This window comes from Hippichthys cyanospilos, chromosome 2, assembly GCF_059441005.1.
Source record: "Hippichthys cyanospilos isolate Australia breed blue-spotted pipefish chromosome 2, RoL_Hcya_1.0, whole genome shotgun sequence".
NCBI classification, from domain to species: Eukaryota; Metazoa; Chordata; class Actinopteri; order Syngnathiformes; family Syngnathidae; genus Hippichthys; species Hippichthys cyanospilos.
The window spans coordinates 21,620,431-21,648,368 of record NC_142370.1 but is presented as its reverse complement, the minus strand read 5'-3'; the positions used below and the strand labels follow the sequence as shown (position 1 = coordinate 21,648,368).

Sequence of the window (27,938 nt, the reverse complement as noted above, 5' to 3'; positions counted from 1 at the left end):
AAAAACGAAACGCTTCAACGGGTGGAGAAGAACAAAACACACGCTCAAAGTAAAAAGCGGACTTATAAAAATGGACTGTTATATCTGTGGTTGCGATATGAAGACGATGATTATGGATGCTACATGTAAGTTTAGTCTATTTTAATACATTTTAAAGTGACGTTTCTTAATATCTGTTGGTTTTTGCTCACGTCTTTTGTAAGTGTAGATGAACTGTAGAGATCCTTCCATCCATCCAATTTTTTGCCACTTGTCCTCACAAGTGTCGCAGGCTTTCTAATGCCTATCCCAGCTGACTTTGGGCAGTGGGCGCGGCACACCCTGAACTGATCGCCAGGCAAATGCAGAGCACACAGAGACAAACAACCATTCACGCACCCAATCGCACCCAAGGACAATTTCGTACAGTATGTCCAATACACCTGCTATGCATTTCTTTGGAGTACGGAAGGAAGTCGAAGTGCCCTGAGAGAATGCTCGGGGAGAACATGCAAACTCCTCACAGGAAGGCAGGAGCGAGGTGGATTTGAACTCAGGTCCCAGAACTGTGCAGACTTTGTCCTGAATACCATCACCCACAACTGCAATATAATAGATTCTAATTTCCAATTCTACTCTTTCACAGGAGTACCAGATTGATATCATCTTTGCCCAGACTTGGGTGGATACGCGCCTACGTTATAACAGCAGCAGTATGCGGATTCTCACACTCAACAGGTACTCTGATACTGCCTGCATCATGACTTGTCACTTTTTTGTGGACCAATACAAAAGAAGTTTGAAAGGGTTTATAGTCTAATAAAGCAGACGCTAATGGCACGTTTTCAGTCAATTTTTTTTTCAAACCAAAAATTGCATGTCACTGGTTAAGGCGTATTTGGCTGAAAAAATACATCACAGGGGTTCATCACTGAAAAAAGGTTGAGAACCCCTGTTGAAGTTCATGTCACTGTTCCCCTTGTGTCTGCCTTTCCTGTCTGTGTTCTCGTTAGTTTGATTTTGTCCACCTGCCTGTTTACCTGCCCCCCGCGTGCCCTCCAATGAGCGTTCCCCTGCCTCTCGTTTCTTCCAGTTGTTGCGTGTCTCCCTAATTGTGCGTAGTGTATTTAAGCCCCTGTGTGTCTCAAACTAGTTGTTGGGTCATTATCTTTGCCTGTTGTTGTCTTTTTGCGGCGTTTATCGCACATATTATTTTTCCAAGTTCCTAGTTGTCCATCGCATGTTATTTTCCTTTGTTTTCCCTAGCCTTCAGTCTTGCCTTTTGTAGCTAATTTATTTTCCAGTCCTTGATTGTCACTTTGTTTTCAGTCTGCTTCCTTGCATTTCCGGGCCCCTTTTTTATACTAAACATTATTTTTGGAGTTCAACCTGTTTTCCGGCTTCTCTGCGTTCGGGTCCACTATGTGGCCCGCTTCATTCGCCATGCCTAGCCAGATGTGACAAAACCTGCATAGAAGGTGGATTGTAGATCTAAGCCCTGCTACTTCTCTATCTTCCAGTAACATGGTGGGCTTGATCTGGCTACCTGACACAATCTTCAGGAATTCCAAGATGGCAGACTCTCACTGGATAACAACACCCAATCAGCTGCTCCGCATTCGCAGCAATGGAAAAATTCTCTACACACTGAGGTGAGACCTGCTCGAAAGTGACATGAGATGTTTCGTTTTCGTTCAATCATTAGTCGGTGGTGTGTTATTGTAATCATAAATGTCCACTTTTAACTTGAAGGAAATTGTGTTAATCCAATAGGCATAGATTTCATAGCATGTGTTATGTAAGTAGCAAATATACATGTGAAGGACTCTTCCAAGTGTTTTGTTTCAAGATGGGAAACGCAAATGCTGAAACTAATGATGCAATACAATAACATGATTTAAAGTTTCAATGCTTTATTTTTTGACACAGCTGAATAACAATTTGTCGAAAAGATCTAAATGTCATCATCACTATCTGAATAGTGTGTGTCAGAATAGAAAATAGCTCCTCCCATTTAACGCCCCGCCGTCCTTGTTTTCCTTCTCGTCATTCGTTCTAACATCCTCGTTACTCTTCCACCGTGAGTCATCTTCGGACTCCTTCGGTTTGTTTGAAGCGAACGTCTTCGGAAATGATTTGCTCATCATTTTACTTGGGATATTATCCTAAGCTTTCTTTACCCAATTGAGTGTTGTGATTTCACAGCGTGGAAGGTTGCCCTTCTCTGTTTCTCCCTCCACCTGCCAACATCCATGCAGGCTTCAAGTACATGTCCACGGGCTGAAGAAGACAAGTCAAGCTATCATAATGCGTCAAAGTCTGTCGAAAAAAAATGAGCCATGTTGTCGACAACAAAGTGGCAATTAGGCGGGATCTTATGTGAAACGCTCTAAAACGGATGCATACTAAATCGAGTTTGAGGTAAAAGTAATCATTTTAAGCCTTGTAAATGACACATTACTTGTTTCCCATTCAAATTAACGTTATTCAGAAACACACAGGTGGGAAAAAAATTGGTCTATTTTGAGTTAAGCGTTACAAGTCAACGCCTCTTAATATGGGAGTTGAAAATTTTGGGAAAAAAAAAAAAAAAACCCTCAACACTGAAATACGGTATTTAATATTGAATTATTTCACCAATACGCGACAACACGGTTTCCAGTCGATGCATTGTTAACACCTTACAGCTTGTTTCAGATGCTCGGGGAAATGTGCATGCTCCTGACACCTCAGCTCCACGCTTGGGGTTTCTGGCACATTCTGTGATGGCAGAAAGTACCTCTGCAAGTTGGAAAATCAGCAATGTACACCTCCCACAGAGAAAAGCGAGATGGGAGCCGCTCTGTAGTCTGATTGTAGTCTGTAGTCTGCACTTTTGTGCATATTTTACATGGCACGAAGCTGTCAAGAAGCTCATATTGTTTTGCATGGCAATAAGATACTTTGAGTCCATTTTCTAAAGATTTAGCAAACCGGACGTGATGTGAGTGAAGTATCAAGTGTCTTTCTCCTTTTCTGCATCTGTCTCTTTAGGATGACCATCAACGCTGAATGTCAGCTGCAGCTTCATAATTTCCCAATGGACGAGCACTCATGTCCTCTCGTTTTTTCCAGTTGTGAGTGCTGACAGTTGCAAACCCACACACACACTTATACACACAGGAACGCAACAAGGCATCTAGAAGCTACAAGTCATATTCCCATCTTCTCATTGAGAGTTAGTGCATTCAGTCAGTGAGTCAGTAATTCATCCAGATGCCAAAAGATCATCAAAACTTTGAGACAGAAACAAACAATTTTGCCTACCGTGTCCAGCCTCATGAGAGGTATCAAAAGATGCAAATGATGTTGTAAACCAGGATTAGGAGCGCAGCTGCTGTATCTCCAAATCCATAACTGACTAATCATGTTCCTGATGCTGGAGCTGTGTGGCTAAGAAGGTGGTAGGCCACCACTGTGAATCAAATTTGGTGAAATTAATTTCAAGTAATCATTTGAAGGGACAGCAGCTGTGCTACAGGTATCTGTATTTATGCGGCAGGTGTGTCTATGGAAAAACGATGAATTACTATGAATTAAGAATGCTGACCTTGAACAAATCCAGAGTGGTGTTCTTTCGCTACGTTGCAGTTTGTTGTTGGATTTTCATTTATGAGTGGAACTTTTCATATTCCAGGTTGACGCCACTGTTTTTCTTGCAATATTTTTCCTTTTATGTTAGACCAGTCAAAAAGTAGCAATTTTATTCATTAATAATAATGATAATAAATCAACCCCTACTACAAAGATTTCCATTTATGGCCATAGCGATTGTAGGTTTACCTCAATATTTTTCTTGATACTTTTCCTCCTTCTAAGTTGGACCAACCTCCCAAAAATATTGAGTTTATGTATTTATTATATTTCAACAAAAAAACAAATTAAAAGAGGGGGAACTACAAACTTAGAGGACTTTTGTTGCTTTCAATATTTTTGGGAACATAATGGCCACAATAATCAAGGAAACACTGTAAATCCAAATTATGCTTTTTTTCAAGCAATAATTTTAATATTCATATTTTCGATGATTAAATGATTCATTTTCTGTAAGATGTTGTTTCCCCAATCACTACCAGTCTAGAGTTTATATCTTTCCTTCACATGAAATGCACAACAGTGCTTAGTACAGGATTTTTCAATCGGAGTACGATCTTTGTTGTAATTAAAAAACAACGGAAATTGCATTTGGAGAAGCCAGTCTGTCACTGAGATTCCTTTCATAGCCCAACTGAGCCTCTTTCTAGAGAGGTCACTGAAAACACATTGAACGCACACACACCTGCACACACGTTTTTTTTTTCTTTAACAGTGATTACAAGCTTCTTGGACATTTACTGCCCTCAAATTTACATGCATTCCCAATTGGCCTGGGGGTTGTTCAATGATGTGCTGGCTTTATCACATTAAGTCAGTAATTATGATAGAAAATGGACACACTAAGGTGTATGAAGCGTAAGAACTGCTAGGAAACTATAATACACGCACACATATATAGGCTTACTGGCGCCTATCTCAGCTGGCTTCGGGCAGAAGGCAACTGACACCCTGGTTTCCAGCCAATCGCATGGCACACAGAGACGAACAACCAATCATGCGCCCAATCACACCTAAGGACAGTTTAGTATGTCAGTTTAGTATTCATTACACGCCTATCTACAGATTCTACAGGCATTTAACAACTCTTACATACACAACCAGCGAGTGCTAAGCTGACTGTCAACAAGTTAAAAAAAACGGATCAGTAGTCTAAGAGTTAAGGGCAATTCGCAAGGCCAACACACCTGCCATGCATGTTTTTGGGGAGTGGGAGGAAGCCGGAGTGCCCGGACAGAACCCACGCAGGCTCGGGGAGAACATGCAAACTCTACACAGGAAGGCCAGAGCCAGGTGGATTTGAATTGGGACCTTTAAACTGTGATGCGGATGTGCGATTCATCGAGCCGCCCTATCTATCTATCTATCTATCTATCTATCTATCTATCTATCTATCTATCTATCTATCTATCTATCTATCTATCTATCTATCTATCTATCTATCTATCTATCTATCTATCTATCTATCTATCTATCTATCTATAATTATATATATATATATATATATATATATATACACACACTGTATTTTACGCACTATAAGGCGCACCGGATTATAAGGCACACCCTCAACTAATGACATATCGTAAAACGTTTTCAAATTTTTTCAATCACAGTATAGTAATACTCAAAGTAATAACAATAATAACTCAGATAATAACTCTCGTTATATTGTCGTGCTGTTACCTTCCACGTGTGATGGAGAAGCGTGGGTGGACAGAGTCACACGACAAAAGTTCCTCCTTTGTGCACTTTACTTGCTCCAATACGCACACAAGTTACAATCACGAGTGAACGTTCTTTAAGTTAAACTCTACGTTGTTCTTGGCCTCTAGCTCGGGCACAGACAGTGCTTAGCAGTACCCGGGCAGTGAGCCTTGAGTACCAAACAACAACCATAGAACAACTCGTCTCGCGATGACAACCGCTAACTGGATACGAATGTTGCATTCAATGACCAAACTTGGCTCGGAAAACTAAAACAAGAAATTGATACACAACTATAGATCTTCAACATCTTAACTGCCTTACAATATACTGTATACTATATAGTGCACTTCCAATAACAGTATTATGTGTTGTTTCTAGATGGCTATCCACGAGATGAAATTGTGTACAAGTGGAAGCGAAACTCAGTGGAGACATCAGACCAAAAATATTGGCGGCTCTACCAGTTTGACTTCATGGGGCTTCGAAACACTACCGATGTATTGACTACAACTGCAGGTACAAAAATCATACAATCTTACAATACAATCATACAAGCAAAATCCACATATTGCTTCATGGCCATGGCTTTACTCATGTGCATCCCGAATGATAACAAACAAGCGGGAGAAACATGCCTTGGCTTCACGCTTGGCTTGACGGTAGAAAGGAAATTAATCCTCACTATTAAAGTTTAACTTTGAAATTGAATTATTTACTCCTTTTTACGTTGCATGCTCTGTGTGATCATTTCGTTCCTGCTTGTTGTTTGGGGTGGTTGTCACAATGTTGTCACTCCAATATGTGCCACTAATTACACCCTCGAATGGCTTCACAGGGGCCAGTGCCTAATTCATTTTTAATGGTGGTTTTAATGGCCGATTATGCTGTGCGTTATGAATAAGAATGCTTGGACCCAGAACATGACACGGTTATTGTCAACCTCTTTTTGCTTTGATGGTGCACCACACAGATTCTAAATTAACTCACTAAAAGCTTCCAGCATGAATGTGTGTTTTTTTTTTTTGGTCTCCATTATTTACATGCAAAACAGTAAATGAACAGTATATGCTGTTGAATATGAAAATGTAAAAGGGTGTAGTGGAGGCTGACCAGTCGTCCTGGTTGAAAGGTTGGACTGGACAGTCCCAGTTTTGAGCCTTGTTTCCCAAGCGCCTGCAGATTTATCGCATTTTTACGGAAGTCTGGTCTTTGCATCTAGTTAGTTTATTAGTCCAGTCAACAAGTTTGTTAAGCAAATTTAGTTACTCCTGAAAAAGCGTGTAATCCCTGTGGCGGGATAGTACATGCATTGACTCTAAGCGGTGTGAATGTACTTGCTTGTTTTCATTTAAAGACATGACATTTTTTGGTGTTTTTTTTCATTTTCAGTTTTTAAATGGTTTATCAATAACATTTGAAAAATGGCTTAAAATTGATGGCTGCGTGGATGAGCAAAAGAAAGCAAATACTGTACTCACTTTCATTCGGAGAGTTGACATCTCAACAGCTTTAGAAATTCTGTAATTCTGCAAAATAAGGACACACCTTTGTATATGACGCACCCTTAATTCTAGGGTCAAATTCTGGCATTTTCTTTGTTCACTAGAGTTGATGAAACATGTCATAATGTATTTTACGATCCAATTTCAATACAGCTGCCTGTCAACTCTGATTGCACAGGATACAAGTTACTGGATATTGCATAAACACAAGAAGGCTGGATAATGGTGAATGAATGGCTTTGTTTAATAAGTTAGAATTGTCAACCAAGATTTAGCATTGAGAGATATATGATATGTCACAACCACTGGTCACCGGATTGATGAGCACAATTTGTTGTAAATAGTTTCCGGTGAGCATTAAATAAATATTTGATTGTCTGTGAAATTGCAGGTCCCCGATTTTAATTTTGAAAATGTGGTCACCTTCAAGTAATGCTGAATTCAAATCCAGAATTTAAATCCGTGTGACGAGAGCCAATTTAATCTGACAATGTTTTTGGGGGGGGCATTATGAATGCCTTTTTAAAAGGTTAACATTAAATTACATCAAAATGGAACTCAAAATGATATTACTCCTTCTTACATTTTTTGACAATTAAAAAAAAGACATGAATTACTTTTTTTCCATTTTGAAGAAAAAATATCCTTCTAGGAATAATGTGTGTTGCGTGATAAAAACCGAGACAGACAACTCCTACCTGTTGCCCACATGATTTCATTGCTAGGGGGTAACTAAATGATGACCGATGAGCGTTTTCATATTTATGGCTGCCTGGATTCCCTCTGCATCGTTAATGCAGACTCACTCCCGTTGTCCTTTGCAGATCTAGGCACACCTCCGAGCCGAGCATCCTCAAGGAAATGAGCTACTTTCTCATTTATTACCTCATTCTTGTTTCTCACTCACTCACTGGAGCGCTGTCTTCTGACGCATGATAATTAGATCATGCGGCTGAAAATACATGTGATTAATTTACGTCGTGACAAACTTGCCATTTGTTTGGTTTCTTTTTTATTTCCCTTCTTGCCCCAGTTCACATTGTGTTCTTTGTTCTTTTTTTTCTGCTACACTGTGGTTGTTAAGTGAGCAAACGAGAATCACTGGGCATCTGTTAATGTCCAACATGTTGGCCAACCTTCAGGGGGACATGCCGTTTAAATGAAATATCAATGAGTATTAGTATCAAATGCCTCTATAGCTTATACTTCATGTGTCATAAATAGTTCTCTGACACCCCACCCCACCCCCCAAAAAAGACACATCTCATTTCTACATTTTGATGTCAAATTTGTGGAGTCATTTTCTGATACTGCCAAGCTTAGATGGACACAGAGCTCAACCAATCAGAAACATACTGTATCTGAACCAAAATGTTCTGTTGATGTTGTTATATTTATGATTATCATTCTATTGTTTCCTTTCAACAGGAGACTATGTGTTGATGACAGTATACTTTGACCTCAGCAGAAGGATGGGCTACTTCACCATCCAGACTTACATTCCTTGTATCCTAACTGTGGTCCTGTCATGGGTCTCCTTCTGGATCAAGAGTGACGCCACGCCGGCAAGGACAGCCTTAGGTAAGCTGCCCATGTGGCGCAGCTGTGCACTATGATGACATCTCTTCCGATTGTCCAACCCACTGCATTTGCGTCTTGTAGATTAAATCCTTCAACATTTATTATTTGAAACCAGTATGTGATGCATGCGACTTCAAGAACACTAATAATTTGTTTCGCTTGCATGATGAAGTATCCTGCATGACAACAGTTTGTTCGTTTACTATCTTGTGGATGATCATTTCTGCTTGAAAGTCTTACTGAGGTGAGTTACTTTAAAGCATGCCTGCATGTTTGTGTATGTCCTCTATATGTTGTTAAATACCAAAAGAGCAGTGGTGGAGCATCAGGGCCAGCAAAGCCTTCTCTGCTGGCTGAACACCACTTGACATCATTATCATAAATATAATAGAAGTCGATTTCATTTTAAATGTACTTCTAGTGTTGCAGTTTGAGGTTAGAGTTTTTATCCAATCAGGATTCAGAGCTAACCTGTCTCCAGGCTGTATGAAATCTATCTGAGGCCTTCACAATCAACAGGGCAGTCGTCTGTGCACTGTAAGTGAAGGGCCACATACTGTTTAGTTAAGAGAGAGTGGCGATAGCCAACCAGATCACGGGTTGTCGACAGTAAGGCCAGCGGCAAGGCCTCACGTTGAACGCGTCCTGTAATTGAATGGATTGGATGGGAGGCAGAGCTATTCAGAGCGACCAAACTACAAAGTGTAGCTCTGCTTAAACGGTCTAGAAAACACCAGAACCAGGGACTTTTTGCAGAAAAATCAAATACTGTATATCTACTTGCTTTTTTTAACCCACAATGACTAAAGGAGAGGAAAACATCAACCAAGTCATTGAAGTCTTCTACAGGTAGAGGAAAGAAAGAAGAATGGAGTTTGTGTTGAAATAAGTGTTTTGGGTACAGCCATTTTGGTGAGTGCACAGATTTTATTTATTTTTAATGTTTTTGTAATTTTATTTTGCTCATTTTCAAGTAATAGATATCACGAAGCACGTGTAGTGGTACGTTTTAATTGCTGATGTGGATTTATTGATGTTTAAATGCTCTGATAAATAGCCTGTGTAGTACACAATTATTGTGATGCAACGCCCAGTAATGCGCACGTGCGATTTCTCCAGCCGTGGTGTCATACGAGGTAGAACATCACTGAAGATCTAAGTGTGAAATGCACGGGTCGCCACTGCAAAAGACTAACACAGATTAACCGTGCGCAAGATTATGTATACAACAACTAAATTCCGGCAAAAACGTTCGGACCCAACTGTACAATTTTTACAGATTTGTTGTAATTGGAATCAGTATACATAGAGAAATATATGGGGGATGGTTATGTTTCATTTTGGAAAAAAATCATTGGACATTTTGACAGCACTTGTTTGCATCCAACTAATGCAGACATTTTACATATTATCATTCCGTAAAGAGCATTTGACATGGTCTTGGAAAAATGCCTCCCTCACAATCAGAGAAACCCACTTTTGGAATGCCAACCTCAGAGTGAGTCGGGGGAACCTCCCAGAGGGAACCTACAGAAAAGGTGAGAGTCAGAAGGGCTTCACCAGGAGTAAAGATGTTTAGGAAGTTATCAATGAATGGACTTTGACCAAATGTCTTTTACTTACAATTAAATATTAGTCATTCAACCCCCACTCCAAATAAAACCGAATCAACAAGTAGTAACCATGGTGCCATGCTCCATTTGGTCTCCTAATTAGATTTACTGCAGCACATTAGCTGTTTAATTCGATCACTAAGATTGATAGAAACTGCAGCAAATATACAGGTAAGCATGAAATGACACAGTATTAATAGTGCGAACATTTGGGAGAGAATCTCAAGCCCACCAAGCTCATCTCCCGATACCCCTCATAATCCAGAAGCAGAGAAATACATCTATTCTATAAAATATATCTATACTTTAAAAAGAAGAAGAAATAAATAACTTCACAAGCATCATGAACTGTCTGCTGCTAGCACATTTTTTTTCTTCAAAATTTACAATATCGTAATACAAACCGTTTTGACTTTTGGAAATATGCTAAACTAATGCTGCTCATGAGATGGCAATTGTCAAAATTGTCAAGTCAAAATGTTGATGAACATGTACATGCCTCTCATATCAAGACACACACATTTTTGAACATTTTGACATCTTCTATTAGTTTTATCCTTCCATCCATAAGCCAAGTTTTTCACAAGTGATTAAAGGGCACTTATTATATTTTAAACTTTGCAAAATAATGAGCCTTTTTTTTAAAAATGTTTTTAATAGTAACGACCTTTCTCACCATGCCTCTTATCGTGTGGCTGCTGTGTCCCTCTTATGACCGGCCGTGACAGTCAAAACAAAAATGCTAATAATGTAGCTATCAGTGAAGGAGGTCAGAGGCGGAGTGAATGAAGAAGCCAAAAACAGGCGTTATACTGAAGTTATAAATAAGTGGGGTGCAATCAAAGCAAAACACGTGTCAAAAGAGCACACATCGCAACGTGTGTTCCTCCGATCAAATTGGTTCCCTCTGGGAACCACTTCTTGTCACAACAGTTCCGTGGGTGAATCATGTACTACAACGTTGATTGTACTCCCAAACACACCTTTTCGCCACTTTGAGATATTCCCATTGTAACTAATAAATGAAATGATGCTGTTTACTTGGACGACTGTGCAAATCTCTACTTTGAAGAGCCCTCGAGTGAAAAGCAAACAAAAACAAACAAACAAACATGAACGCATCCTTGGGTAAAGTGGGTGTGTGTTTACACCACCCGTGTGCAGTCAGTACGGGGTCGATGTAGAGGCGGTACCAGGTACTATTAACGTCATTGTATCTTTCGCAAACCATTTTCATCTGGTCGGGAAGAGCCGGTTACAAAGTTCAGAATGAGCAAGATATTATTAGAAATGCGTCACTGAAGGAAAATAGCGCCTTGAAGGTATTTAGGGTGAGAAATTACCAGTTTTAACATGGCTGAAAGCGTTCTTTACCTTTTCCACTCTAAATTGGCTGACAAAAGAAGAGCATGTCTCCGTTATCACTTTATTTATTTCACGCCACAACGATGCATCTACCGGCAGCCAGAGCTGCCACCAACCTGTCTTTCAACCTTAATAAAAGGCAGCAAACGCTCCCAGTGTATCACAGGTGTTGTGATGCACGACCACTCGCTGAGAAAGGCTTTTGATCTCTTGCAGAGAACACAACAGACAGGCAGCAGCGGGAAGCGGGTGTCCCACCCCTGATAAATATCCTCATTCAACTTAGCGACACAAAGTCATTTACCCTGCCTTCTCTGGTTCATCGCCTCCATTTTCAAGTCATGTCTGAGAGCTGATCCCCGGGCCAGAGGGCCGGAGGAGAGCGATAAGAGGAAGAAAAGGCAGGCGTAAAACAAGGATGCCAAACAAAGTGGGACTCAAAATTTCAGCCAGGAGGCGGCTGGATCAAATAAGGGAGGCAATGCTACAGAAATCCACCCCTCCAAACAACAGCACTTGACACGTTACTGCCGCCAGGTGGAATTTGCAAAGAGATGTCACTCAGCCTCGGCTCCTCGGCAGGACATTTGGGGAGCAGCAGGCTGGGAGTCGGAGAGCCCAGCTTGGGTTGATTCCCATTAGATCTCAATCTGTGCCGCTCAGACGGAGCTTAGAGATACAGGGCTGCTGAGGGAAAATCACATAGTTTGTGACACCAGTCACGAGAATGGGGCGCTCAAAGAATTGTTGAAAACAGTTAAATGAAGTAGATACTACAAGTACGCACGGAGCCCAATCTGTAGTATCGGCTGAGAATCGGTGAAGTCCGGCTCCTCCGTGGCTGTGAATAAGCTTCACTTGTGTTTACTGTCATCCCAAAACGAGGACAAGTGAAAGACAAAGTAGCCAATATCTGCTAAATTGTCATGATGAACATGTCAACGCGAACCGCCTGATTGTGTCTGGGAAGAAAATCATACAATACAGTGCAAGCAAGTTACAATTTTGCACGCCACCACATACATCAGCCAGAAGGACTGGCTTCTAACGTTAAAGTATATTCATATAATAAATATTTTGATGCATAAGGAAATCTTTATTTGTGCCATAAGATTGGCAGAGTTTCAACCGCAATTGTAGACAGGACAAAGAAAATGAATCCAGAATAAGACTCACACAGTAAAAGTAAATTGCTTTGGTCTGTATGTAAACTATCTAATCCAACCTCTCTACAACGATGTGTTGTTTTTTGGGGTTTTTTTTTTCGTTTTATTTCTGAGTCTTCATTTTGACTTTTGAGATCTGATAACGTTGGTGAGTTTTCTCTTTAATATTTAACGTGTAAATAAGATGCACTCCTCTGCTGTCCTTTAAAGCTACGTAATTCTTTCAATTGGTAACCAGTACTACCAATAGGTGTGGATTTCGAGGCTGCCTCTCTGTAATGTGCTGGCGCTCTTGACAGTGTGTCTGGACTTTTTTTTCTTTTTGCATTTTAACTGTGTATGTTTTGTTTATTTATTTATTTACATTTCTATGCAATGACAGCCAGATCTACGGCCCACTAAGCAAAAAAAAATAGTGCTCCTTAAAGCCATATTTGACCTGTCTAGACGAAATCAAAGCCTTGATAACTTTTTTTTTCTCTCAATAAAAAGAAAAATGAAGTTTGGGTGTTTTTGTCCCTTTTACATTCAATTTTAGGCAGCTGGCTAGAGTGAAGCCCCTTCTTTCCAACAAAGTATTTCCCAATGGCATTTCTTAAGAAATATGCTTTCAATTTGTTTTTACGAGACTGCCCTAAATGTCAAGTAACTAAGTAAGCGGTGGCTACTGGAACATAAAAACTACCAAACACCAAAAACCTTTTTTCAAGCCGAGGTTTCCTCAAGAAGCGCTAGCATTCAAATAAACACTTGTCAGAGACAAGACGTCAAATAGAGCCGAAGCGATGACAGTGTTCCTCCAGGGAAGCGATGGCAGAGATAAACTTTGGTGGTATTGGTCTTTCAAACTGTACTTCAAGGATTTGTGTGTGTGTGTGTGTGTGTGTGTGTGTTTTTTTTTTCCCTACATGTGGTTACATTTTCACAGCTACAAAGAACACACTGTTCTACAATTAACGCATTAATATACAAACAGCTTTTAAAAGTAGTAAGAACTCATTGCAGGCTCAGTGAAACTCAAGCCAGACTGATTAAATGCACGGCAGATGTGGCTTTAAATCAACTGATCGGATTAAAATGTGGTTGACATGTAGCACTTGAATCCTTGTCCATTGCATGTTATCAACATAATCAGTGTAAATAGGGCTATCAATAAGAAATGCGCTGGCTTCTATGCGCATGGACTTTTCAGTATTGAAGAGTTTCACTGAAAAATACATAATATGAAGAGTGAAAACTTTGACGGACGATTATCCATTAGTTTGTGTTTTCAAACAAACCCCTAACCCTTAAAGTAATACTTTTGCCATCTTGGTGTTTTGTTCAAAGTAATGCTTTAAGATGTGCATCAATTCCAGTTGTAAACTCGAATAAAATCTTAAATTTGTTCACGTCTCATAGTTATCTTCAGTCTGCAACAAGAATATAGAAAATTGCCCTCATTGCTCCAGCACCATCGGAATGGTGCGGGAGGTCTGTCACTCCACCGCCTATTTTGTCACACCGTAGGTTCTTCTCAGTTGTCTGCGCAGACAAGGCATTACTTCGGTTGCCATGGCATCACAGACAATTCCCAAGAGTGAATGAAACTGTGAAAATCAGATTAGTTCACTTATTCTGATGGCCAGCAGCAACACCACGCAAAACATCGGGCGACGGTCCTTTTATGCGCTTACATTTGAGGAAGAAGCTAATGGGAATCGTTGATGTACCTCAAACGTAATGGGTGAGGGGAAAAAGCCTAAGACGAGCACTCGACCAGTAGGTAGCTCGAAATAGAAGGGAGCAACTCGTCTCTATGGAAACGGTGGGTGAAAACAGCACCACGAAAGACATGTACAGAGGGAGATGAGAATGAAAATGGCTGAGAAGAAGAGGAAGGATGAGTATGAAAAGCCAGAGATGACAAAATGGGCCATACGTGCACGTATGACTGTGCAATGCTGTCATGACGCTCACAAACCCCCTTTTAACAATCTCTTAAAATGTCATGTTATGATGCGGGATTCACTCAGAACCTTTCATTAGAACGGTTCTATTTTGTTTGTGAGTGATATATCAGTCAATATGATATGATGTGCAATATCAAAGTTGAGATGGAAGCATTACATCAACATGTGTGTTGAAAGGAAAAGTGTGTGTTCAAAAGTACAAAACCGTGCGTAACCTGAGAAACTTTGCAACTACAGTCTGTTCAACGATGTGTTCTGGAGTTTTGGCATCGCTAAAATACCCCAGCATGGAGTTATTGGTGTGGAGTAAACATTTTTGACCGAAATACTACCAAAAAAAAAAAATAAATACTATTTGGCTTACGTAAGGCCATGTGACAAGAATTTTGAAAATCAGACTGAGCATTCTGGAGAAATTAAGCCTTCTGTGTGGTGAAAGATTGTTCCCAAAATGCTATCGTGTTTTATATTACCTCTTGAAAATGTGGTCAAACGAAAATAATGCTTCGAATTCGAAGTTATACCAGTTTACTCAATTTCCTTGTTTCACCTGGCAACCGCCCTTCACCAATTGGCTGCCAAGTTTCAGGTGGAAAATATCCACGAAGACTGTTGAGAAAAACAATGTTGGCAACTCAAAGGATCACGTGCAAAAGCAATCAATTGTTTTTTGTCTGCTTCTATTTGTTGTGGGCTTGATAGAAGCATTTGAAGTGCTCATTTAATGCGTTGAAAATTAAGTAAATTAATTAAATAATTAAGTAAATAAACGTATATTAGCAATTTTCTTTCACAATAAAGCTGTGGCGCACGTGCGTGTGCATGTCAATGTCCTATAACATAATTGGAAACAAGCTGTTTTGAGCAGTTAACCTACATGTAAATATGCTGGAATATATTTCCAAGTCATTTTGATTTCATTGGCAAATGCTTTCAAACCTATTTGCAAGTGTAGGTTTGAACGTACATGCATCTAAGCATGCTCGGACATATTTTCCAGTAAGTTCAAATGTGTTTGCCAGTCAAAATTGTTTATCCATAGTGAACACATACAATTTGCATGATTTGATAACTGGTCCAAACTCGTGGGAATTAATTGTTTGAAAACAACAAATTAAAAAAATAAATAAATAAATAACCACAGTCAGATTGATTGAAAATGGTTGGCGTTTTCCTTAATGGCTAGCATCAAAAGAGTTACTACAATTCTCGGCTCAAAAACGCATTTCCTGTTTCTACAACCCAAATAAAAGGTTATTTTACCACTACTGTGCTGGGAAGCCTCGCCCTGCTGAAGCTTTGCTGCAGCTTTACTTACCTTTGCTTTGACCTTTTCAGGCATTACCACCGTTCTGACTATGACCACATTGAGCACGGTGGCCCGGAATTCACTACCTCGAGTCTCGTACGTGACAGCGATGGACCTGTTTGTCACCGTCTGCTTCTTGTTCGTCTTTGCCGCCATGATCGAGTATGCCATGCTCAACTATTGCTCCTATAGTATACGCAGACCTCCGGCAAGAATGCAAAAACTGGTAAGCCACTTGCGACGTCTTCAGTCTGGTCAAAAGCCAAGATTCCGCTTTCGCTTCATACAGTATTCATAACAACAAATGTGCTTTGGAAAGAATATAGAGAAAACCTTTTTATGAAGACAAATGATGCTCCAAGGACTTCTGACTTCACTACTGAAATCTGTGCTGTGGAGGAATTGGGCCCATCTGTCGGATCAAAAGAGGTCAATTACTTGATTATGCATTCATAAATGCCTGATCAAACATTCCTGATGTCTACGTAATTCATTTGTCTGCGATCCTCTCCGTGAAAACACCGGAGTGCTTAGTGAGGGCGTCTCTGTCTGTACTTGGATATAAAGTGCCGCATGCCGTCAAAGGTGCGTGTCCTTATGAGCGAAAGTGTGCCACTTGAGAACCTTTTCTTGCCGTTGCACAAAGAGCGCTAGAAGCTTTGCGTGGGAGTTCTCAAGGCTGCTGCACCTGTCAGCACTGATGCACCGGCAGCAGCACACATCTACTTGTCAAGCTGCTATTACCGTTTGGGTGGGGGAATCGGGGCTCTCGTCTGATAAGGACTTTTTGGGGGGGGTTTTCCACCGGACAAGTTGCACGATGTTGAGGCTGCCGCCAGGTCGCATTTGCACTTTTGTCACAGTGGGACTTGGGTGTTATTGGGCAGGGCGCAATTTGTTGTTCATATTTACAGTATTTAACGTCCACCAATCATGGCGGCACTCCCAATTTTGCTGTATACCTGTTGTGCAATGACAATAAAGGCTTCTCATCTATTTTATGAACTTATTTCTTTTAAAAAGTAAAGCTGTACTCAAGTCTGGACTTGACACTGTTCTTTCGAGAGGGATATGCTGGTCACATGGTTCCATATGGTTGACGTTGCTCGTGGCCTACATTACTTCATTGTTGGCAAAAAAAAAAAATCAGGCTTCTGCAAGGAAACAAAAAAAAAATAGGAAACGTTTAATAGAATATCTGGAATATACTTGGTAATGGAGATTATCAGTGGACCCTTTAAGGATGGCAGGTGTCTGCGTACCTGCACACATGTGAGCATTACTGCTTGAGCAATATTTTCTGTCATACGGTACGGCGGCAGATCAATACTTTAATCAATCGCGGTCAAAATTACGCATTTCCTTCCCTCCAGGCATATTCGTCCTTCAGCACGAGCCGGGCCCCTCGCCGGCACATGATGCCCACAGGCAACGCTCTCTTCTGGCAGGACTATGACGACGACTGCCTGGACCAGTGCCTGGATGGCAAAGATTGCAAGAGTTTCTTCTGCTGCTATGAGGAATGTAAAGAAGGCGGTTGGAAGAAAGGACGCATCCACGTTAACATTCGTGAACTGGACTCCTACTCTCGGGTATTCTTCCCGACGTCTTTCTTGCTCTTCAACATCGTTTACTGGGTCAGCTACCTCTACCTCTAGTCAGACTCTTGACGCTTTTGGATTTGTCACTGAAGTTGAGGACGGGCCATTGTTCTTTTCAGACTTGAGTGGACGGATAAGGTGGAAAGGAGCGATCCTTTTCAAGACTCAAAGCAGAGCGCAGACATCTGGGTGGCAATGCAGTATTTTGGTCCACAATGTGGCAGAGCACCCATAGTGCCTTCTTTAGAAAGAGTGCTCAAGGCCACCACATCATTATTTTTGTTAGTTCATCCATTATGCCTTTGCGTGCAATTTTTTGCCCCTCCTGGATGAAACTAGCATAGTTCCCAGACCGTACAGTAGTTTTGAACTCATTCAATTCCAAAGACATGTTTTAAGAGTGCAGACATTCAATCCCAGCCACTTATTTATCGATATATGTTTGCAATTTTCAAGTATTTGGCTAAAGGAGGGTGTAAAAATGCCTGGTACTCAAATCAAATACATTGTGTAATTAAGTACCAAAGTAATCAATTACTTTAGGTCAAAAAGTATTAAAGAAATGGATTACTTTAAGTAATAATGTCCTAAAGAAAATACTTTAGATACTTATGTAATAAAGTAGTTACTTAAGTGCTTCATTACCTAAAGCAATTGATTGCTGTAGTACTTAAGCTAATCGATTATGGTACACATTAATTTTGCACTTCAATAATTGATCACCTTAGTACTTACCTCAAAGTATACCTCCGGAAATCCCCAATTTAGGTCTTAATGGGTAAAGGGAGCAATATCAGTGCTCCAATTTTTGTGTCTCGTCCTCCTATTTGCCAAAAACATTCACCCAAAATCACGCTAGTCGTTTTTAAAGGACGGACATTTTGGGAGCGGATTTGACCTCAAGTTGCATTGGAGAGAGAGGGCAGGGCGGAGATGGAGGCTGATGCCTTGATCAGATGCAAAAGATTGATAACGAGTGCTTTTGTTGCCATCAACACCAACTTGCAGTAGATAACGTTGAAGAAAATGGACTCAAATGTTTAAAAGGCCAATTTACCCACGTGTCACCCACAAACACTACTGGTTTGATCAACAAGTATATCTACGCTGCTCTCTATCTGCTGTTTCAATGGTTAAGTTTTTCAACAGCACAAAAGACTGTTCTTTCCTAATGAAATGTAATCCAGACATTGCCCTGTAATTTGCTGTTCAAAGCTTGATATTCTCCACTTTAACACGGTTCCAGCCAAACTTGTTTAAAAAGTTCAATTGATCAGCAGAGCCACACTTTTTTTTTTTTCGACCCAAGCCATTCATACAGAACTAAAGATGCTACCTAGTTGATCATAGCATGATCTTGCCCCTTCTCAGTTTTGCTATTCATGATGTATTAATTAGGGGCATAATATACATTCTTACCTACCTTAAACAGCGGGGTGTTGTTGACCTGAGTTGATTAAGATTATCAAGTGGACCGTTTACATTGCAGCTACTGTCTGGGAGCAAAATATTATCAAGCAGACAATTGCCGCTAGGAGAAACCTCTGGCGGGTGCTTCAAAACAAAAGCTTAACCAGGCCGTTCATGCACTACTAGTTAAAATACAGTTTATTTTGAAGCATTGAGGGGTCTTTTAATAATGTACTTATACCGAAATCCATACTATGCAGCCATCGTTATGATGAATTTACATGGTGAATGAATAAGTTTAAGCACACAAAAGTAGTTTTCCATTGTGCATTTATAGCATTCATTGACTGGAATCCTAAGCAGACTAGTGCTACCCGCAGCAGCTAGGAGCATCCAGATCGGCCTCCAGGAGCAAATATGGCTGCCGCCATGGTATTTCTGACAGAAAATAAGCTTTTATAAGCTCGCGCTAATAAGGCCAATATAACCTAAATACAATTGGATTCCATTTTTCCTGATGAACCATATGTAAAGTTAAGTTTGAAGTCCACATTTTAGTTCCTCATTCATTTGATATTTTCCATTTTTAGACCCTCCCTTAACCAAACACTTGAAACAAGATTTTAAAGAATGTAAATAACTACCTGGGATTGATGCACTGGACTCAATTAAAAATAAATAAATAAACTTAAAGAAATACAGTATGTCTATGGGATTGAATGAATTATTCACAATGAATTATTGGTGTTTTAAAAAAAAACTAGCAAAAATTTACACATAAGTTTTACGCAAAAGTTTACACATTATGGGGCGCAGGATCAGCATAACTAAAAAAGAAAACATGTATGTTTTGTAGTGCAGTAGTAAATCCATTCATTCAGTTCCACTAGGTTAAGTATATATACTTGAGATTTTATTTTTTTCGCCCTAATAAAAAATAGAGGGAATTTCTGATGCCCCACCATTTACTGGACCCTAAGCTGCTGGGCCGGCAACCACCGCGGTGCTGTAAAATGCATATGTGCATATTGTGGTCAAATGTAGGCCACAAAAGAGAGAGAAGTGTTGAAACATGGATGAGGCTGGATGGTTGGGAATGGAGTCGCACAAACAGTCACTGCAATGTAAAATTGATGCCACATATGGAGACATACGGATACACATAAAACCCTGGCTTAAAATTACTCTTTTGTTTTTTGTTTTTATAACTTATTTGCATTGCTTTGTAGAACACACATGCTTGCTTCTTTCAGCGTGTGCGAGGTGAGGAGGAGGAGTTACTGAAAAGCGTCAGTTTCCTTTGTTAAATATGGAATCTAGTCTGTAGGCTGCTAGCTTGTTCCAGTTTGTGAGCTCACTACGTATTCATCAGGCCTCTGACCATTAAGTTTGTGTCCAATCCGGAGGTACTGTACGTAGTTTGTAGAAAGGCCCATTGGATGGGAGGTGTTGACTTTGTGTGCTGACTTTCGTCTTTTGAACATGTCCCCCCCCCCCAACTTCCCCACTTCTCCTGATATTTGTACTGCACTTTATAAGTGTCGGTCTATCTTGATACTCTGATCAAACAAAATCACTATTTTTGACCCGATCCGTGTGTAAATAAATCCAAGTACTGAGCTATAATCAGCGTTGGCAACCTCCTCACACTTGTTAAAACAATAGATGACGTTATAAGTATAACAATGTACTCTCACTTTTAAGCTACAGTAAATTCTCACACATAGTGGGGAAAATAAAAGGCCAAGCTAATCATGGATCACCGCTCCCGGAGGAACTCGTCTATCTTTTAACTGGACATAAGTATGTTTTCTAGTGTGTGATATATTGCTTGTAAGAATAAATAATGTTTTGGTCAAGTAGTGTTGTCAAGTGTCTTGTGTGAAAGAAAACATTTTCATAACCAAATCTTTGAGGCAATCAACTATTCGATAGGGTTCAGTAGCGTGCAAACAAGCAGACAGCGAATGCAATACTCTAAAAGATTTCTACGCAACATGGTTCAATAAAGTAAACCTTTCTTCCTATTGCCAAAAGTTAAAATGCATTAAAGCTAGCTGGCCTGTCTTTAGTCTGTATTTGGCTCTATAGCATAATTAAATTTCTATTTGGTCGGCTATCAATCAATACACAGGTTCCACAAGTAATTTTGATTTGTTCTTTGAAAAGGACAAAATGCAATGGTCAGTCATTTTTACATTGTGGGGTTTGAAGAAGCCATATCATTTTAAACTTTATACTGGAAAAAAACAATACGTATAAATTACGAAATCCTGTTTTAGCACTTTGGCCTTTTTTTTTGTAATGAAATGAGTTTTTTTTTTTTTTTTTTTTCCCTTGGGGTAGTGACATTTCTAACCAGGAAGTGAAATCTTATTGACTGAAACGGCACCTCTCAGCATGTGGCTGCAGCGTCCCCTTAATGACATTGTTCCATAACCGACGGACCATGAAACAGAAGAAAAAAGCTTCCATAACATGGGTTATGTAAACGGATGTGCATAATTGTGATTTTGCAATGTCAAGAAACTCAAAAGTACATGTAAACAGTACTTCACATTGAGAAACATAGAAAAATGCCCTTTTTAAAAGCACAATCTTCACACAGCATGTGATATTTATCAATGATGTACTCCACTCTTTACCAGTTTTACCATGCAGTCCTACAACAAGTGACAATCACAATCGCCTTCTGGTTGTCCGTCTGTTCTCCTAAACAAACATTTTCACAATTTTCTCCCATAAAGGTTTGGAACCGAAACATTGATTACCTGGCCAACCTGCGCAAGATCTCTTCGCCTCAATTCCAGTATAAAAGTGCAACTCAATTAAGCACGGCTGCTCTGATGAAGTGAGTGTGTTTACTCTGCACGAGCAGTACGGAGGCGGAACCTTCTCGCTGACGTGATCGAGTGAGCCTGAAAACGCCAGTCCTTATTATCTGCTTGGATGCTGAGAGCGCAGCAATTTACATGACTTCTGAGGGATTAGTCGGGGAAGGAAAATAGCACTTTGCATTATGATTGCATTACGATTGTTGAATTTCCATCATAGGGCCTCTTTTAATTTTGTGGATTTGACAAAATGTGGGCCTTTGTTCTTGATACATTAAAGACAAAACATTCCAAAGTGGCTAAAAATTACTATAGAATTACTATAAAATTACTCCCTTTGAAATGGGAGCTGTACTTCTATACTTGGCACCTGTATAACCATTGACACCCGTGGACTAAGATGCTGTTGAGATATATTCGATAAGGTACAGGATTCCAATGGCATGTGGACAAACGACACTCCTTTTGTGAGATGTAGTTCAGGATCTGTTCGTCGCGCACCCCTGGTCAACTGTATATTGCAAGCATATTGCATACATTCGGTTTGGCTTTCGTTCCACAGTATTCCTTGTGCTTTTTCCACCATTGTCCTTCCATTGATGGATGGAATTTCTAAATGATCGATTGGCTGCTTCCTCTAAAAAGGCAACCGCAAATGATCACACCATCCATCCTGTTGATTGGTAACGTTGCGACTGCACCTGGTGTGCTTTGTCAGTCCAATTGGTTATTGCAAAATGACAAAATTAAATATAAATTATTCATGTCATTCTGTTTTCATCTTACATTTGCAACTGAAGAAAACCTTTTCTCCCCTTACTGTAGAAGAAGTTGGATCGTGTCAACACAGCAAACTGTTTAGAACATTTCTAGATGAAGGCAAATGGAATATTTAGGCCTCATACCCTATTTCTGAAACCACACCAGATGTTTTTTTTGTTGTTGTTTTTTTTCTGATAGCATACTGCCTTTCACTTTGTGTTCTTTGTCTCAGGCGTGTCACAAGCATACGCTGTTTGTCTGTGTAGCTGCACTGCAGCTAATCTGTCGAAGCCAGACACCCCGCAGACTGTATTTATATCCCAATCAGATAGCTATTCAGCTTCTCCTTCGTTCCATTGTTGCGACTTGTTTCTGCAGGAGTTTGACATAAATCATTGTGAGATCTGCATTGTAGTGCAAGCAAGCAGGTGCTGAATCTCCAGAGTGATTATTCAAAAAGCCGCTTCTAGCGTCACCTGAATTGAATCATCTCTTCAATGAGCCACCGCCAAACTAATGTTGCAAACTGCAGCGTGTTCAAAGACACATCAAATTTTCACCAGTTTGAAACCCTTCATCAAAAACTAAATTCAATTTGAAACCAATCTGTAACTACTTGTGAACTATTTGTGTAATTACTTTCTCTGACACTACTAAACCTAATTTAAAACTTTTATAAACCTTTAAAACCTTTGAACCCCTAACACTAGTTTAAAAGCATTTGCGAAATCCTTACCCTACTTTAAAACCCTACCTCAAAACCGTAGTGCTAGTTGAAAACCATACTTTGAAATCTTAATACAGTGGGGCCCCGTGTTACGAGATTAATCCGTTCCGCGGTTGGGGTCGTAAGGCGAATTCACGGTATGGCGGGCAATCCAAACCTATGTTAAATAGCTAATGCGTTTAGAACCCTAGGTAAAAACGTCAAACTTGTACATACGTACATATTAAAAATTGGTGCCAAAATAGTATCGTGCTATACAAAGTGCTATTCAAAGTTGAAAGGGTTAGCCGTGGATCCCAAGATTATGATTTAAGAAAAAAAAAAAGGTCACATGAGCAGGTATTTTTAATGAGACGTTTCTTGCAAAAAATAACAGTTCACATGCCGGTGATTTTAGTTTTGAGTTTGTCAGTGTCTAAAATAATTTCATGACATTTCAAGTCTTGCCTATATCCACATCTATAGAAGACATCTTTGTGATGACATGTCACAAAATCACCAATACAAGCTGAGCCGTTATCAGAAAAAATTCAAAGGTAGCATTTTAGTTTTTATCTGGAGAAGATAGGAATGGCAGGGTGACCTTGGGATGACCTGAGAAAATCTTAAAAAGCAGCACCAACCAGCAATAAATGAAGCAAAAACACTTAAGACCATTTCTCGCAACTTTTGTTTGGGGTGAGGCACCGGGTACAATTTCAGTCTTTACATATCATGCATGTTTTTGGGATGCGGCAGTTGCCAAAGAAAACCAGGGGCAGGAAAACTTTCAAAGGCCACAGCATGTAGTAACTGAAAGCCAGTGAACGGAGGTTATGGTGCGTTTCCATGTTTGTCAGATTTCTGACCTTAACGGCGCATGTTGTAATGCCCCTCAGATCACTTGTTCATAGGGACGTCGCACACACAATCATAGGTCACATGAATTATGCATATGGCGTTAAATGGAAATGGGGGCATTTGTTGTTCTAGGTGTTTTTTCTCTTCCTGATTGAAGTCAGCGAGGCGTAAGAGTGGTGAAATCCTCACAGCTGGCATCCAACATTCCATTCATGAGTTGTACATTGCTTTTCCCCAACTGCATTCCAGCCAAGCCAAGGGGTTCAACACTGACACCCTAACGAAAACCGCCAGTCATTTCCCGTTTTGTACATGTGTCATGAAATAGATGAAATAGTCTGAATTTATTCCTTTCTCTTTCTCAATTTTGCATGTCGGAATGAAGATGAAGTATGTTGGTGCGGTCTGGTTTTATACACAACATTCCACCCTGTCAAACTGGATAATTAATCTTGCAGAATTGTGGTCTCTGACACTACAGACGAGTTGTCCGACACTTCCTGTATAATTGAAGGGACTGCACATTCCTCCTATTTCCCGGAATGTCTTGGGTATACACGATGTCTCTTCATGAAATTGTCCGGCATTAAAGTGATAGTGGGAACTTGACAACAGGCATTACCATAATTGGATTTACTTGAGGCTGCATCTCCAGTATGTGCTTGTGACCTTTTTTAGTATGGCACCTCCTGACACCCAAACTCACAGCTCTGTTGGGGGATGTGTGTTAAAATGCTACTGTGCCACACCTGTCCTCATTCATTGGGGCTATATATATATATATATATATATATATATATATATATATATATATATATATATATATATATATATATATATATATATATATATATATATATATATATATATATATATATATACCAGTCTAAGGATGTTTGGTTGTTTGATTTTATAGGAAAAAAGCAGATTGTAGACATCAGAGCACGACCGTTGTTCAAATTGCAACTTCATTGCTTAAAAAAACACATGAAAAAACAAACTGGTACCCATAACTAATGGCAACTTCATAGCTTGACAAACACAAAAAAAACAAAAGCAATCTGGTTGCCAGTAACTTTTGTTGTATTGTTTTTCCCCCACAAAATTAAACAAGGGAATTCACCTCCAAGACCGATTCCATACGTTTTGCCTGGAATTGTATTGTTAATAACACATCAAGAAAAGCTCTTATCCCACTGAGGCTCCAAAGCGGGCAAGTGTCGGCAAGATGGTGTCCCTTTTGTTCTTGTCAGTTTTCATTCAAGGCCACAATAGATTTTGAATAGGTTCTAAAAGTCTAAATTGTTGTCTTGATTTCCTAATCATCTTAGAAACTTATTAAGAACAATCCAACCTCAAACGAACCCTGACCAATCCCTAAAGGATCTTCTGAAATGAAGGCACATTCGCTACCTTGTTTCCACACATAGTTGTTAGTAATGAGATAATAGATAACAATGAATTGCACTGGAGCTTGTAAATGTAAATTTAGAAATGATCATTCATCCATCCAGTTTTTACCACTTGTCTTATTCAAGGTCACCTCACCGGTGAGCCGGAGCTTTTACAGAAGGAACCATTCACGTTTGCTCATCTTGATTTGAAGGCCTTGGGCTGTATTTTTAATGTGACGGTTTTTATGTCAAGTCCATGGGCGTTCAGACTTGAGTCTTATTTTACCGTGAATGCACAAAATCTTTTTATTATTATATATTGAGGCATTTTTTTCTCCATTAAACAAACAGTAGCAGGTGAACCATTTCTCATTTTCCCATCTTCACCAATGGCCTTGGGCCTTTAATCCCTCATCTATTCTTATCTCCTTATTAGATCATTATACACTGCGGCAGTGAGGCAAATTCAAAAACCTACGGGTAGAGTTTTAACCTGCATTTTATTTTCCCACTCAAATTACTTGTCTTGTTTGGGTGTCTGCAGTTGATAGCTATCAAATTTGTTTCAGGACATCCTCTTTCTCTTGCTGTCACTTCAGTAAATATCCCGAGGAAGTGGACTGGAGGTGGCGTCCCTCAATTGCACTAATACTGCCATCATAACAATGCACATCGTTTCCTAACATTTTGTAGTTAGATGTCAGGAAAAGAAAACTTTTGGAAAGAGGTTGAAGCACATCTGCAAGCTATTGCATAGACGGTAAAAGAAAAACTGACTGTCAACACGGTACAATCATGTAATATAAATGTGAGATCAAATCATCCCGGGTGAAAGAGTTTGGGGAGGATAACTATAAATCAGGATGGGAAGACGGTAAACATAACAGCTGACAATGTGACATACCCTCCCATCTCTTTTGTCCTCTCATCGCTGTGCCAAACTTTCTATCCATTTGTATTTGATGCGATTTCACCTCCATGCTCTTGTTCAGACAGCCGGAAACAAAAATGCTATAATAAATACAGAGTATAGGCTATCAGCTATGGGTTGCATGTATGGGTAGTGCATGGGATACTAAGGGAGATTCTTTCACTAATGTCCCAAGCTTGTTCGCTGGGGGTGTTCCAAGCGCAATTAAATGGAATGAAAATTGAAATTCAAACATTGTGTCACTATAGACAAAATGTTAGGCTACTATGTAGAGTTGAGGGCACCCACCAGCCAGAGGATAATAAGTTGGACAATGAGTGCAAATTTTATTGAAGTAACAAACAAGTTGAAGTGTACTACTTGAATACATACTTGGAAGTACGGTACATTCAAATGTACTTGCAAATGCATTCAAATATATAGGTAGCCCAGACCTATGATGAGCTGGACCTCTATGCCACATTACTATTGTTTTCAAAAAATAAATAAATCAGTACCAAAGACAACCCAAGATGGCCTTGAGGGGTGATTGGCAATCAATATTGTCCATGACCGGCAGTCTAAATGCCAAAAGGCTTTTTCTCCCGCACTACATATTTTGCTACCATTAGACATTCACAATCAAGTAAACATTCGCAAACATGTTTGAATGTATTTTTAGGTGTTGAAATGAGTTAGCCAGTCAAAAATATTGAATCCACATTGGGAGCGTCTCATTTCCGTCGAGATGCGTTAAGGACTGGGATCGACAAGTCAGCAGGGGGTATAGACACCTTAGCACTTGGATGAATTGCTCCCGGTAAACAAAACTACAAACAAACAAAAAGATGAATGTGCCTGTGATACCATGAGCTAAATTGTCTTATCGGCCCTCAGAATACGACCACACAAAGCACTGAACCTTTAGTGGGGATATTCCTTAGCAGCTTGGAGATAAATAAATCAATTCTTTGTTGAAGTTACGTGATTGAGTACGACAGCCCCGGTGGCAGGGAACGCTGAGATAAGAGCACTTTTGATAGAAACATTTATCATGCGGTGGTGCAATCGCACGTAGCGTCTATTCTCACATCACTTTATTAAGTACACCTTGGTAGAGCCTGTGCAGTATCATCAAACAGGAATTAGCACTTGGTCTTCACACCATTGATTAATATATTTTGTATGTCGTTTGCTTGTTTTCATTGTCTTCCTTCAGGTAGGACACTTTAATTGAATCGTGCATGACTGCTGACACAGAACAAATTTGCTGGATCGCGCAGTGTTGCCAGTGGAGAAATGACATAAAAAGCTTGTGCATCTTATTTTTAGGGGAGGTATCTGGACTTTTAAAAGAGGAATGGGATTTAGAGTCGTACCATTCTGCGGGGCGTTGCTCCCTCATGTAAAGGGGTTTAAATAAATCATGTCCCGCTGCTGTTAGCCAGAACCAGTCGAAAAAGAGGAGTCCTTAAATGGGGCATAGATGTTCCCCAAGTCACCACAGACAAGAAACGACTACACTTGAGTCGAACTGTGATTTGAATTTCCAAATGAAAAATTCACTCTGCAATTAAGAAAAACATTCAGAATGATGGCATGTATTAACCACACAGGATTACAGTATTGATGGGAGGGGAACACACTGAA

General features: G+C 39.9%; 1 protein-coding gene across 3 annotated transcripts in view; it reads left to right on the top strand.

Annotated features, from left to right (window-relative positions):
• The window catches only part of LOC148427853 (gamma-aminobutyric acid receptor subunit gamma-3-like), a 50,436-nt gene extending 29,756 nt beyond the window's left edge, over window positions 1–20,680 (top strand). For 2 of the 3 annotated variants that reach the window (XM_088408019.1, XM_088408020.1), the window contains 7 exons: window positions 626–717; window positions 1,500–1,631; window positions 3,013–3,095; window positions 5,701–5,838; window positions 8,253–8,405; window positions 15,840–16,036; window positions 17,184–20,680. In XM_088408019.1, coding sequence (XP_088264145.1) covers window positions 626–717; window positions 1,500–1,631; window positions 3,013–3,095; window positions 5,701–5,838; window positions 8,253–8,405; window positions 15,840–16,036; window positions 17,184–17,468 — 1,080 coding nt within the window. In that variant the 3' untranslated portion in view covers window positions 17,469–20,680. Of the gene's footprint in view, window positions 1–625; window positions 718–1,499; window positions 1,632–3,012; window positions 3,096–5,700; window positions 5,839–8,252; window positions 8,406–15,839; window positions 16,037–16,129; window positions 16,240–17,183 lie in introns of all 3 variants that reach the window. The other variant, XR_015864781.1, reaches the window with a different exon arrangement.
• The last annotated feature ends 7,258 nt before the right edge of the window (window positions 20,681–27,938 follow it).